This window comes from Ambystoma mexicanum, chromosome 9, assembly GCF_040938575.1.
Source record: "Ambystoma mexicanum isolate Mex_15411 chromosome 9, UKY_AmexF1_1, whole genome shotgun sequence".
NCBI classification, from domain to species: domain Eukaryota; kingdom Metazoa; phylum Chordata; class Amphibia; order Caudata; family Ambystomatidae; genus Ambystoma; species Ambystoma mexicanum.
This window is the reverse complement of record NC_090931.1, coordinates 448,657,397-448,670,173: the sequence shown is the minus strand read 5'-3', so window position 1 is coordinate 448,670,173 and position 12,777 is coordinate 448,657,397. Positions and strand designations below refer to the sequence as shown.

Below are 12,777 nucleotides of genomic sequence, written 5' to 3'. Positions count from 1 at the left end.
AGGCGCTGTTGGATTGTCCACTGGGGGTAAGGGCAACCTTGTCCTTATCTCTGTACACAGGGTTTGCAAGGCCATCAAGATTGCTCCTGAATTGTTCTGAGGCGTAGGCATCGGTTGCGACAGGGGCGACGGCTGGGGCACAGTGTCCTGTGTTTCCTCCATGGGCCGCGGCTCCTCGTCGGCTCCACCGTTGCTCTCTACGTCACTCTCGTCGGGATCCCTCCTGTAGGCTTCAAACTTCCTGTCCAGGATAGTTTTGACGCCAGCCAGCTCATCCTCGGAGGTGGTATCCGTGTCCGTTATGGCTACTGTGCGCCCCCCCCCTCTTTCTCCTCCCAGGTTTCACAGGGGTCTTCTCAATCAGCTGGAAAGATTATTCCCTCCGGGGTGGCAGGGAAACTCTAGGCCCGGAAGTCGTCTCCACTGGGGTAACCTCCACAGGCTTTGCCAGGGCCGACACGACTCATTCAATTGAGGCCTTCGCCGGGTGAATCAGGGTTTTCATGACCTTGGGAGCGTCTGAGGCCTTCACCTTAGGGGGAGGGTCACTGCCTCGTCCCCCTTTGGCGTTCTCCATCGGGATCGACCGGGGCTTCTCCCGAAGCCTACCCGGGTTCTCTGACTTCCTTTTCCCCGAGCCAGAGTGTTGGCTCGTGGTTGATGGCGTCAGTGACATCACACCCTGCCTGGCAGCCAAGGAGCCCGAACCAACGGCGCTCCCGGTGACCGTGGACTCGCAGTGCTTTGCCTTTTGTTGGTCCCCTGTTGCCGGAGCGCCCTCAAAGGTCTTAGAAGACCGCTCTGACCTCTTTTTCTCCCCTCCTGCTGGGCTCTTCCCCTCCAGCCAGTTGGCCAGCCGAGTACGACGGTCCTTCATTGTCCAGACGGACATGTTCTTACAGAGCGCACAGTCCTCCGCGTGCGACTTGTCGGCGTGAAGGCAGTAGAGGCACCGGGAGTGCTCATCTTCCTTGAAGACATTCTGTAATCCACATCCTGGGCAGTTCCTTAACAGTTTGGATCCAGCAGGTGTAGAATCTCCCTTGTCCTGGGCCTTGTCCATTTGGGGTAGGCCTCAAAGGTCTTCTGGAATCCTCCAAAAAGTGTAATTCGACCAAAATCCACCCTTGAGGGGCGTAGAAAATTCTGAAACGGGTCCCCGTTGATCGGAAGAAGAATCTGTTGAGCTTGAGGCTCGAATTGACCGAAAAAATAAGAGTAAACTTCGAAAAAACGCAACACGCAGTAAAAGCTTGAGAGCTACAGCACGAGGACTCCCAACACTTGAACGTCTGGTAAAAATCTGAAGAGGGCTGCCAGAGGAGGGGCCTAGGTAGAGGGCAGTCATTGGCTGGGTACAGTATGACCCAGAGGCAAGTTATTAGTAGAAAGGCAGTTCAGAAACGAAACAGACTGATTTTTTCTTTACCGAGGATTCCCAGCCTGACGACGGGGAATATTCATGAGCATGTGAATCCATGCCAGCCCCCATGCTGGAGAAAGTTAGTTACTAAAGCGGGTATCTAGATACAGCAACAGGTGGCGATATGAAAGTACTGTTAGATTATATGTCTAATACTCATACATCAAATTACCATGTCGCATGTATAACATCTGTGACAGTGGGAGGTTAAAGGTGAATGCACTTGGATTTCTGTAATTACTGACTACGTACATACAACTGCTGCTCTAAGAGCGATTGATTGAATTAATATTGTATCTTTCATTATATCATACTTTGTAATTTTTATATCAAATGATTGCTGATTGTTTAATGTATGTTGATAGGACCTTATATCTATTTTCCAAGTGAAAATGTTAATGAATTAATACATTTTTTAGAACCTTGACTAACTTATATTGAAAGGTTGATGAATTTCAGCTAAATCAATAATAAAAAATAAAAAAGTACTATTTCCTTGGTTTTTGCTACTGCCCCATTTTCTTTGATAAATGATGAATAGAAAGTGCTTCCAAGATCCACAAAGCACATGCATCAGAGACTCAACTTACCTATATATATTGATCTACAATGCTCAAACTATTTAATGTGACTATCTGAATCACAATATTAATTTTGCATTTCAATTTGCTACTGTGCCTCATGGTGCTGTGAAAGGCCTTTAAAGTTGCATCTTAGTGCTATGTAAAACACTTAAACAAAAACTCAAACTAAGGAATCTAAACTGTGAATGTACCTTGAATGCTAAAAGAACAATGCTATTACCATAAACTATAAGGAGAGTTATAACACACTTACCTTTTTACCCCTACTATTTTCTGGAATGTAGCAATGCCGGGGGAAGCCTCTGGCTGTGTACGGTCTTCCAGGATTGGGATGCTCTGGACCCTGCAATACAAGAACACAATAGCCCATTTAAGATCACATTTCGCATTAAAAACCTCAGGTGGGTCAATTAATTCCAACACTTGATTTTTTTCTGGTACATTGTGGTTGGATTCCAAATTGTTTAAAAAATATTTTTAAAAATAGCAGGGAGGAAGGAGAGAGGTATAGTATAAGTAGGGGAGTCTTCCGTTCCCAACTAAAAACAGAGGAAAACTGACTTAATTATAGTTCTAGTTCTCGCTGTGGGCATCATAAAATTCATTACTACTGAATATCTTCTACAGGTCCTCAAACACTTTATATTAGGCAACTTGCTCAATAAAACGAAGACCAATCAAACAAATATGTATTTTTTCATTATGTTCACTCCCGACAAACATCAGTGCTAATGTACAGATGTGTGCCAGTCTCAAGTAACAAGAGAAGAAGAAAAAACAGGGAAACATTTATGACTGTCACTTTAAGGCAGCCAGGCTGCTGTTGCTTGTCAGCATCCACCAGAGTGACAGGATCTATTTATTTTCCCATACTGCATAGGGAAGGACCATTTTTTTCCCCTTCACCCCTTTTCCTGGCCTAGGCCTTTATTGTTTTAATAAAGATGCTCATGACAGAACAAGGACTATCAATACGTTTGTCAATAATATTCATTAACGCTGAAGAGAACAGCAATATTGGGGGATGTAGAGACTGGGAAAAAGTGGGAAAGAAATACAACAACCCAACGGTAATATAATTTGTAAACCGATTTCTTACGGAAGAATTGCTCTACTGGGTGGTGCTGCTCTAGTATCAGAACTTTAATACCTACCAGTGTTATTGACTGTCTTACATACATCTTTGCCAATATTAAAAAACAAGGTCCAACTAAAGAAGAGGGGACTTAGTCCCCTAGTCGTCAGGAGAGTGGACATTCCACTTGCTGGTGCGAGAATGGTTCTCTGGCATCCCTAATGTACAAAACCAGTCTAGTTCAACGTCTAAACTCCGAAACGTAAGTGCAGAGTTTCTGAACGGAAGTGGAAGACTTTTGGTTCATACCCTGACAAACTGGCCTGTTGCCTGCTCCAAAGGCAATATTGTTTCTTGTCCGCACCAAGAAGAGGGCCCACATCCAAGCCTGCATCTCTGAAGCCACTAACATCATGGCTGAACTTTTCAAAATCTGCAAGGAACTCGCCAATTCAACTGCAGTCTACCTCCCTCCTCCGGCTCTTTGCACCACTTTGGCCTCCCATTTCACATCAAAAACAAAGGACATCCTGCCCTCTCTCTCCACCCCACTCACCTCCACTCCCGCTCCTGATCCCCTGCCTCCTTGGCTAACCTCCCTCCACCCCCTTCCTCCTGCCCATAGCACCTGCTGAGGTCTCTAAAGTTGTCCCCTCTATGAAGGTATCTTCCAAGCCACTGCTCTTCTAAAAGCTTTAAGGACATCTCCTCTCTTGCCTCTGCTATTGCCGAGTTCTGTAACCACTCCTTCACCACTGGCTCTTTCCCTCTATCCCTCAAGCACTCCCTTGTGCACCCACTCCTAAAAAAGCTGTCTGCTGACCCCTCCTGTCCGGCTAACAATCGCCCCATCTCAACTACCCCTTCCTGAGTAACCTCTTGGAGAAGTTAACCATTCCCCAACTGATCCTTCATGGTCAACTTGCCTCCATGACCATCAATCTGGATTCCAAGCATCGTGAAGACTTCCTGCTAATCTGGACTCTAGCTCTCCTGCTGTTCTCACCCTTCTCAATCTCTCCTCTGCCTTTGAAACTGTCAACCATTCTATCCTCATCAAACAGCTCTGTGATACCCTCAGCATCATAGACCGGGCACTGGATTGGCTGACCTCTTTCCTCACTAACCGCCCTTCCCAGTTGCAGCAGGGCCCTTTCTCCTCCACCACCTCACTCGCTACCTGCGGCGCCCCCCAGGGCTCTATCTCATCGCCTCGGCTTTTCAATATCTATCTCGCCCCTCTTGCTCGTTTTATCTCCTCTTTCTCTCATTTCCAATGTTATGCAGATGACACACAACTTTCCTTCAAACGTCCTTCTCCTACCTCCTCTCTCATCCCAGATTGTCTGACCGCTATCCAGGCATGGTGTGCGGCTAACGACCTCTGTCTTAATGCCAGTAAGAGGGAGATCCTTCTCATTGGGACACCTGAGCCCCGTTTCCCTCCTACCCTCTGATCGCCTTCCATGGGCCCTCTACCCTCTACATTCTGTGAGGTCGAAAACCTTTCTCTCCTTCAACCCTCACATCCAGGACCTTGCCAGGAAGGCTCACTTCGAGCTTCAATTCCATAGAGGCATTCTTCCTTTACCCAGAAGCTCAAAGTCTCCAGAGCTCTGGTCCTCTCCAGACTCTAAGATTGCAACAGCCTCTTCCTCAATCTCAACCTTTCATTCCTACTTCCACTTCAGCTAATCCAGTACAGGGCTGCAAGACACAGCCTTGGCCTCAAGCCAAGGGACCATATTTCTCCAGCCCTAAGATCTCTCCACTGGCTCCCAGTGGCTGCAAGGAACAAATTCGAAACCCTCTGCATCATCCACAATGCTTTCTCGGGCCTGGGACCATGCCATCTCCAACTTTCCCTACCTAAATACATCCCTGCTAGAGCCCTCTGCTCCTCTAATACCTACTCTCTGCTCTTCAAACGCTTCTCCAAACAGAGAGTGAAGGGGAGGGCAGGTCTCTCTCCTCGGCTGGTGCCTCTCTTTGGAATGTTTTTAATTATTTTCTGAACGTTGCCAGTGTAGTACATGAACGAATGCCAAAAGGCAGCTGATTCCACAGCTTGGGGCTGAACACAGAGAACCTCCTGTCTCCTTTAGAGGTGTATTTTGTCCGAGGGACACATAGCAGGAGTTTGTCTCCTGAACATAGGTCTCTGGTAGGATAATACTGGTGGATTCTCGTGTTCAGGTATCTGGGTGAGAGTTTGTGGTAACATTTATAGACCAGACACGCCACCTTGAATTTAATACGGTCCTCCACCATCAGCCAGTGGAATGCTTTCCGAGATGTGGAAACGTGGTCTCTTTTGCCCAGGTGTGCAGTAAACCTCACTGCCGCATTCTGGGCCTTTTGTAGTCTTGACATTTGTTTCATAGGAATCCTTGTCATGGGACTGTTACAATAGTCAAGATGAGCATTTACCAAGGCTCCCACCACCACTGGCTGATCTTGGGGTGTTAAAAAAGGAAGTACGTTCCTAAGCAGGCGCAGGGCATAATATACTGCTTTTATTTTTGCCCCAACTTGTGCTTCACTGTCCAAGTTTTCTTGCCAGATTTAACCAAGATTTTTTTACGTTCCTAGAAAACAGGATGTTTTCACCTAAGATCTGCGGAGTTAAGTGGGTTCCTTCCTCTCTATTTTTGTTCTCTGATCTGAACAGGATTACCTCCGTTTTGGCTGCATTGAGCTGTAACTGGTTGCAAGCCATCCATTATTTGACATACACCGGTCTATCCTTTCAAATGCCTCCGGCAGATTATCTGTCTCCACATAGATCTGCGTATCCGTAGACCGTGTTTCCTCAGGATGTCAAACAGTGGTCGAATATATAGGTTGAAAATCAGAGGTGAAAGCGCTGAGCCCTAGGGGACGCCACATCTCAGTTGTATTAACTCTGAGAGGAAGGCTCCCAGGGCCACCTGTTGAGATCTGTCTTGTAGGAAGGAATCGAACCAATCCACCACAACTTTAGCTGCCCTGCCTATACTTCCAATCCGTTGGAGTATAATTTTGTGGTTGATTGTGTCGAATGCTGCCGACAAATCGAGCATCAACAATATTGTGTTGTTTCCTCTGTCCACAGCTTCTAGTAGATCATCCTTGACTATCATCCTGGACTGCCAGTAAGGCAGTCTCTGTCCCATGATTCGGGCGAAATCCTGATTGGTGTTCGTCCAGGATGTCTACTGTCGACGAACTGCTGGAATTGGTTACAAACAATTTTTTCAAGGAATTTAGTGGGCCAGCATAGATTAGCCACAGGACGGTAATCTTTTAGTATCATGGTGTCAAACTTGGGCTTTTTTAATAGCGGTTTTACCACTGCTCGCTTAAGTGAGCAAGGAACATAGCCCTCGGATAGGGATGTTGACTACTTTCTGTGTATGATTGGTGGCGGATTGGAGTTCTCTGAGGTAACGGGTTGCTTTGGCATTGTGTATGGCTATTTTGGGCAGAGTTTAGGTGGTGCTCTCTGGAGAGGGCCTGGGTTGTTATTTGCCTGGTTCTTTCTAGGGTCTGGCTCCCTGCTTGATAGAGAGGAGGGAGCTTTTGAACCATGGTTTATGGTGGTGGATGCAGGGTTTTTGTGATTTGAGGGGGGCAACTTTTGTCGAGTGGCTGTGTGATGATGGTGTAATTGTTGAGGAGAGTGAAGGGATGTGACTGTGTGGATGAGGGGAGTGGTATGAGTGGTACTAAGGCTGTGCCTGTAATGTGCTTGGTTTGTCTAGCTAGGGGGTAGGGGAATGCGTGGCAGGTGGGGGGGATCTTGTGTGGTAGAGTATGGGTGAAAGGGATAGCAAAGTGGCCTGAGCATGACACCCCAATTGTTTTCTTTTTTTACAGACACAAGAGTTTCCAGCTGTGTGTGTGGGGGGGGGGGGGGTGATGAGTTTTGGAAAGCCATACAGGGGCGAGTGGAGTGAGGATACTTATCAGGATGGGAAATGACAGGGTTGCAGCCACCACTGTAGATATTGATGCAGCGGGAGCTGTGGTTGTTAGTTGTGAAGTCAGTGCAGTGGTGTGGAAGTTGGGATTGTGTGTTGGAGGTGGTAAATGAGGTAGAGAAAGGTGGGGAGCACATGAGAGTGCTCATCAAACGATGTGTAATGGGGGTTAAGTGTGAGTGACTATGTATGATGGCAAACCCTCTGACTGGTTTGTGTGGGTAGTCTTTGTGGTGGATGGGATACTGCAGGGGAAGCTTATCAGGAATAATAGGTGTGTGGTGGGTTTGTGACATGGTTGTGTAAGGAAAGGTATATCTGGAGAGTGGGTGCTAATCAGTTGATTGATTGATTGATTTCATGTGTCTGGGGCAGGTGCAGAGTGGCCGTTGAGAAGAATGCAGGTCTATGCAATTAGTAGTTTTAGTGGAGTGTTGTGTTGGAGTTATTTCAATATGATGTGTGCGCTTTGTATGAGGCATATTTTGTGGAAAGCAGTGGCAAACGGGCTAACAGGAAGCAAAGAATGAACAAACGGAAAAGATAATAGCATGGGCCCTTAGCTCCGTCAGCCCTTTGGACACCTCGGCAAGTGGACGCCCTAAGACAATCATTGTTTAGTCTCTGAATGTGTCAACCCCCTCAATTCTGCGCAGGTCATTTTGAGGGTAACCAGTGGATTGTCCCCCGCCTACCAGCATAGCCTTGCTTGTGGCAGCACCCAGCCCCTTTGATGACTACCACACATCCAACAAAATTCAGATGACAACTTCACTCTATAATATAAATAACTAGTCGAGTGGGTCCACAAAATGTCCACACACCATCTTCGATAAAAACACATTTTATTTCAAACTCACTCCTCCTCTTCTGGTCAAACAAAGTGGCAGGACAGTCTTGTCAACAGTTCCACTAGTTTAAGGGTCTTCTTCTAAAGATCACAAGATTTCAGGGGAACCTCCAGATGACTTCCTCCAAACGTCCTCTGGCTTGTATCCTGTTAATGGTGGGAAAAACCTACCTCACATCTTACTTGAGGGGCCCTGTAGACTTCACTGTGTATCCATCACAAGTTGGAGATACAGCTGGAATGGGTCTTCCATTTGCAGACAGAGCCTGCCGCAGCCCCCACAGAGGAGCTTAAGCGAGCCTTATCTGATTTCCAAGATTTCCAATTCCTTCCCTCTGTATAACCTTTGTTCTCCTCCTCTGGTCCTGACCTCGTTGATGCCATGGCATGCGCTCGTTCTTCCTCCAACCTTGGGTTTGGCCCCCTCCGATGGTCAGTCTCACCCGTACCCTCTGTCTTGGGCTACACATGGTATATTGTTCCTTCTAGCTCTCACTAACTACCACCTTGCTAGGACTTTGTCCACCCTCTTGGTTCCCAAACACCTCGGATGTCTTCCACCAATTCCCTTCAAATGACTTCCTCCTACCACAGCTTGATGTCTCTTCTCTTCAGCTTCCTCCACTCTTCCCAGTCTCTCACGCAAGTCCCTCAAGAACCTCCTTACTGAATTACCAACAAGCTCCAAACTCCTGCCACAACCTTCTCCAAATGCCCTCCTCTCCGTTTCAGGGACACCATTTTTATTTTCCAGAGGGTCCACACCCCTGGAGCCAATCTGGGTATTAAGACCTGAGAATGTGTATCCTTATTAGTGCTGTTATGTGATTGGTTAATGTGGAACTGCTTTTCCCCTGTCAGGTATACCGTTTATCTTTGGAGTGAATGGAGAGGCAGCTGGACTGCGGTTTTATGAAGGCTGTCTGCCATCTCAGATTTGTACGTGGCATGCATGCCAGTGTGCGCAGCCCACAGGAGAGGTGCAGCTGGATCTGTGCTAAGCATCATCAGTTCTGTAGCTACCATAATTGCTTCTGGTGAAGGCAGACTGGTTTGGGGACGGAGTGTGCTGTCCCATGTGAGATCACGGGTCTCCTGCCAAGGTCTTCAATGGGCAGGTAGCACTTTTGTCTGGCATGTGAACGTCAAATGACCAGTGACGGTGGCCATGGGATTCTCCCCATATTGGCTCAGTGCCCTAATCTACTAGCTTTGGGTTGTCCCTGGCCCCCTTAAACAACCCAGAATCATGTCACAGGTTACCTTACAAACTCCCAGATTGCACAGTGAGGTTGAGCGTTTGTATTGTGATATAAAAAAAACTGTTCAGACAGATTGTTAATTTAGCTGGTATTGTAGCACACTAATGGAATCACTCCCTCTTCTTCCAGGGCTCTGACCTCCACAGCTCAGGCTTCCTTACAGCCAGAGTGGTAACTAGCAATAGGTAGCCCTTACGATCTAAAACCTGGCTATGGGAAGGGCTTAAAGGCAATAGCCTCATCTGCCTGGCTCCATTCTAACACTCACATTAGGCAAAATTATGGGATGCAAGTCTTTTCCTTCCCTCCTCTCCCCATTCCCCTGTTTTCTCCTTCCCTCCCCGTTCTCTCCCCTCCCCTTCATCTTCCCTTCCCCCTTCCTTCTGTTTCCCCCTCCTATCCCCCCCCCTTCTCCCGCACTAGTTTGTACCTCAACCCACCAAACACTTTGCTCACTCAGCACCTCTCTCTGGTACCACTCTCTCTCGCTACCAGCACCACACCTGTAATAATCTCCAAAACAATCTCCTCAATGATGGGCACAACCGTCCTTTGCCACCTATTCTCTCGGTCCACTTCCACCCCTCCTGACCTAACTCGAAAACCAACTACTCTGATTTCATTGGGACAGCCTTTTATACTCTTCTCTTTTCCGTTCCGACCCTTGTAACTTCCATTGGTCCGATATCCTGATATCTCACTTCGATCCTACAGCCTAATCTACAGCTACTCTTCCTTCCCCACCCCCTGGGGTGTAATTTCTCATTACAAAGCTTGATCAGCCCCTTTTGGCTTTTTCACATGACAGTGAATTCAAGTTAGCATTTGGGGAAAATGCTTTGTTCACTCTGACCCCATGGTAAGCATATTTGATTCAGCATGGCGCACAGCTGCTTCTGAGACTTCATGAGGACTATCGGTTTCTTCCCTCAAGTCGCTGCATTCAGTGGTGGCGGCTGGGATTGCTGGTATTTCTGTAGTGGAACAATAACTTGGGCTGGCATTGGAAAGGAAATATATGGCGTAAAAGACAGTGGCACCATATTCCTTCAACACAGCACGTACAGGGGTGGCAGAGACTAGAGCCTTCCCTCAACCCACCTCTGGGGCAGAACAACTCTGCTAAAACCCTGGTAGACCTCCTGCCCCAGGCTTTGAGTGGTTGCCCCCCATCCCCGACTGAGTCAAGCCCCTTACTCTGTCACAGTAACCGGAGTAAGTAGGGGACTTCTAGTGAGGTGATTTTTCAGTCTATGATTTAGCACAAAGAGCTGCCCCCATTTGTTCCCCTATTGTGATTTTCTCCTGTGTTCCAACACAAGCTGCTGGTGTCCCTGATGGGGAGGGCAGCAAAGTTTGAAATGCTGCTGCTGCCTACATTCTTGTACGTGCTTCACAACACCCTGGTCAGGGTCCCAGAGCAGACATTTCAGATGATTGAAAGCACTCTGAGGAGGCTGCCCTGGAGGCATTCACAGCCCAAAACGGGATGGGATGAGAGGCAGGAAAGGATAAAATGGCAGGGTTACCCCAAATGTCGCACCAGGTACTGAGTGTGTAAGACAATTACTAAAGAGGCGGGTTGGGAGGGGGTAGTTACCTGAATGCCCCGCTATGGCACAACTGGGACCTGCCACAATTGATGAAACTGCTCTTTGCGACTCCATGGCATGGGAAAAATATAAGGGCAATGTACGACGTGTTAGTGGTGGGCCGGCAACGTTCATTCCAAGAGATGCAGCAGAAATTTCAGCTGTTATTGACAAATGATTATCGCAATACCCGATTCAGACATGCCATGTGGTCCCAATTCTGGGGGAACTATGAGTGCCCAGAGCAGATCCCGGTTGAGGCTACTACGCATACATAGCTCCTTACCAGAAAGGTGATTTCAACCCTATATCAGACACTGGCTAATTACACAGCGTGTCCACTGCAGAATCTCCAACGGAAATGGACGCAGGTCCATTGGAGACAGAAGAGTGGCAAGCAGCCTTAATGGCCCTGAGGGAGGTTGCTTTCCCGGCCCGATGTAGACCCACACAATTACAAATGCTGTATAGAATGTATCACACCAGGGAACTGTTATTTAGATGGGATCGAGAAATGGATTCTAACTGTGTACAATGTTATACGGGGAGGGGAAGTTCTTTCATACAATATGGGTATGTCCCAAAACCCAATGTTGCTGGGGTAGTAAAAGAAGAGTGTCCGCAACAGTTTCGCAACAGAATCTGGTCGACCCGAAACTGTCCTTGTTGGGAATTTGGGGGCGGTGGAGCACTCATGGTAAAAAATATTAATAGCTAATGCACTGATTATCGCGAAGAGGAACATAGCCATGTTATGGGGAGCTTGAGAGGTACCTAGACTGTCTAAATGTGTATCGGAAATGGATAACTGCAAGGCGATGTAAGAATGAATTTATAGAACTATACATTTGCTAAGATCTGGGACAAATGGGGGAGTGTTGAATGAGCATGTCAGAGAGGAAAAATCTGTATCACTTCACCAAGGTAGCTTTGGGGGGTGCAAGGGGGGTGATGACCGGGGAGCAATAACAAAGCTACTCACCGTAGTGACTACGTTACTCCTAGTCCATAGTCCCCTTTCCCCCATACTTGTGGGACATTCTGTCCTTCGGAACGGGACTGGAGCACTTTTGTCAAAAAGCATCAAAAAATGACAACTTGTTGTCCTATTTTTATGCGGGGTACCGCACGCGGCCGTAACCCCACCCTCTGGCGCTCTGCCCAGTGCATCGCCCTGCAGTCCTTTTCTATCGCCAGGTCTGCAACCCTTTAAGCAATAGAGGATACTTAAAGGGGACGACGGGCGGGCGTATAGAGGAAAGGGGACTAGGAGTAAGGTAGTAACTACAGTTAGTAACTTTGTTATACTCCTACGTCCCGTCCCCTTTCCTCCATACTTGTGGGAGATTCCCAAGCACTCCTCACAGGTAATACGGGTGATGGAAACTCCTTACTGAAATAGGTTCTTAAGAACAGCCTTGCATATTAGGTATCGGCCCAGGAGCTCAGGTTCAAGCAGTAATGTTTACAAAAAGCTGTTGGGGAAGCCCACGTAGCCGCCTTGACAATTGTTTCCCAGGGAACATACTTTTGGAAGGCAACAGTCGCCGCTTTGTCATGTACAAGATGGGCATGGAATGAGATTGATTCAAATGAAAATCAGTAACTACTTTAGGCAGGAAAAAAGGATGAGTGCGGAGCACAACCTTATCCTTATGAAAGGTGAGGAACGGATGTCCCACAGACAAAGCTTGAAGCTTGCTTACTCACCTTGCTGATGTCACTGCAATCAAAAACGTGACCTTCCAGGAAAGGTATTTGAGATCAGTAGTAGCCATGGGTTCAAATGGTTCATGGCATAAGGCGGTGAGGACCACATTTAAATCCCATTTTGGATGAGCATTGGTACCGGTGGAAAAAGATGTAATAGACCCGCAAAATGCCTTTTAATTACTGGGTTCGTCAATGAAAAGGAACAGGTGTCAGTGGACATGTAGGCGGCAATAGACAAGCAAGTCCTACAAGACATGGATGCCCTAAGCTGCCAGATGAGATATGAACAAAAGGACAGTGTCAATCGTAGCGTAGC

The 12,777-nt window shown here is 47.4% G+C and overlaps 1 protein-coding gene across 2 annotated transcripts in view; it reads right to left on the bottom strand.

Moving 5' to 3' along the window:
* DTX2 (deltex E3 ubiquitin ligase 2) overlaps window positions 1-12,777 on the bottom strand; it is a 1,122,618-nt gene that overhangs the window by 96,406 nt on the left and 1,013,435 nt on the right. For both annotated transcript variants that reach the window (XM_069614954.1, XM_069614953.1), the window contains one exon: window positions 2,261-2,350. In XM_069614954.1, coding sequence (XP_069471055.1) covers window positions 2,261-2,350 — 90 coding nt within the window. The remainder of the gene's footprint in view (window positions 1-2,260; window positions 2,351-12,777) is intronic.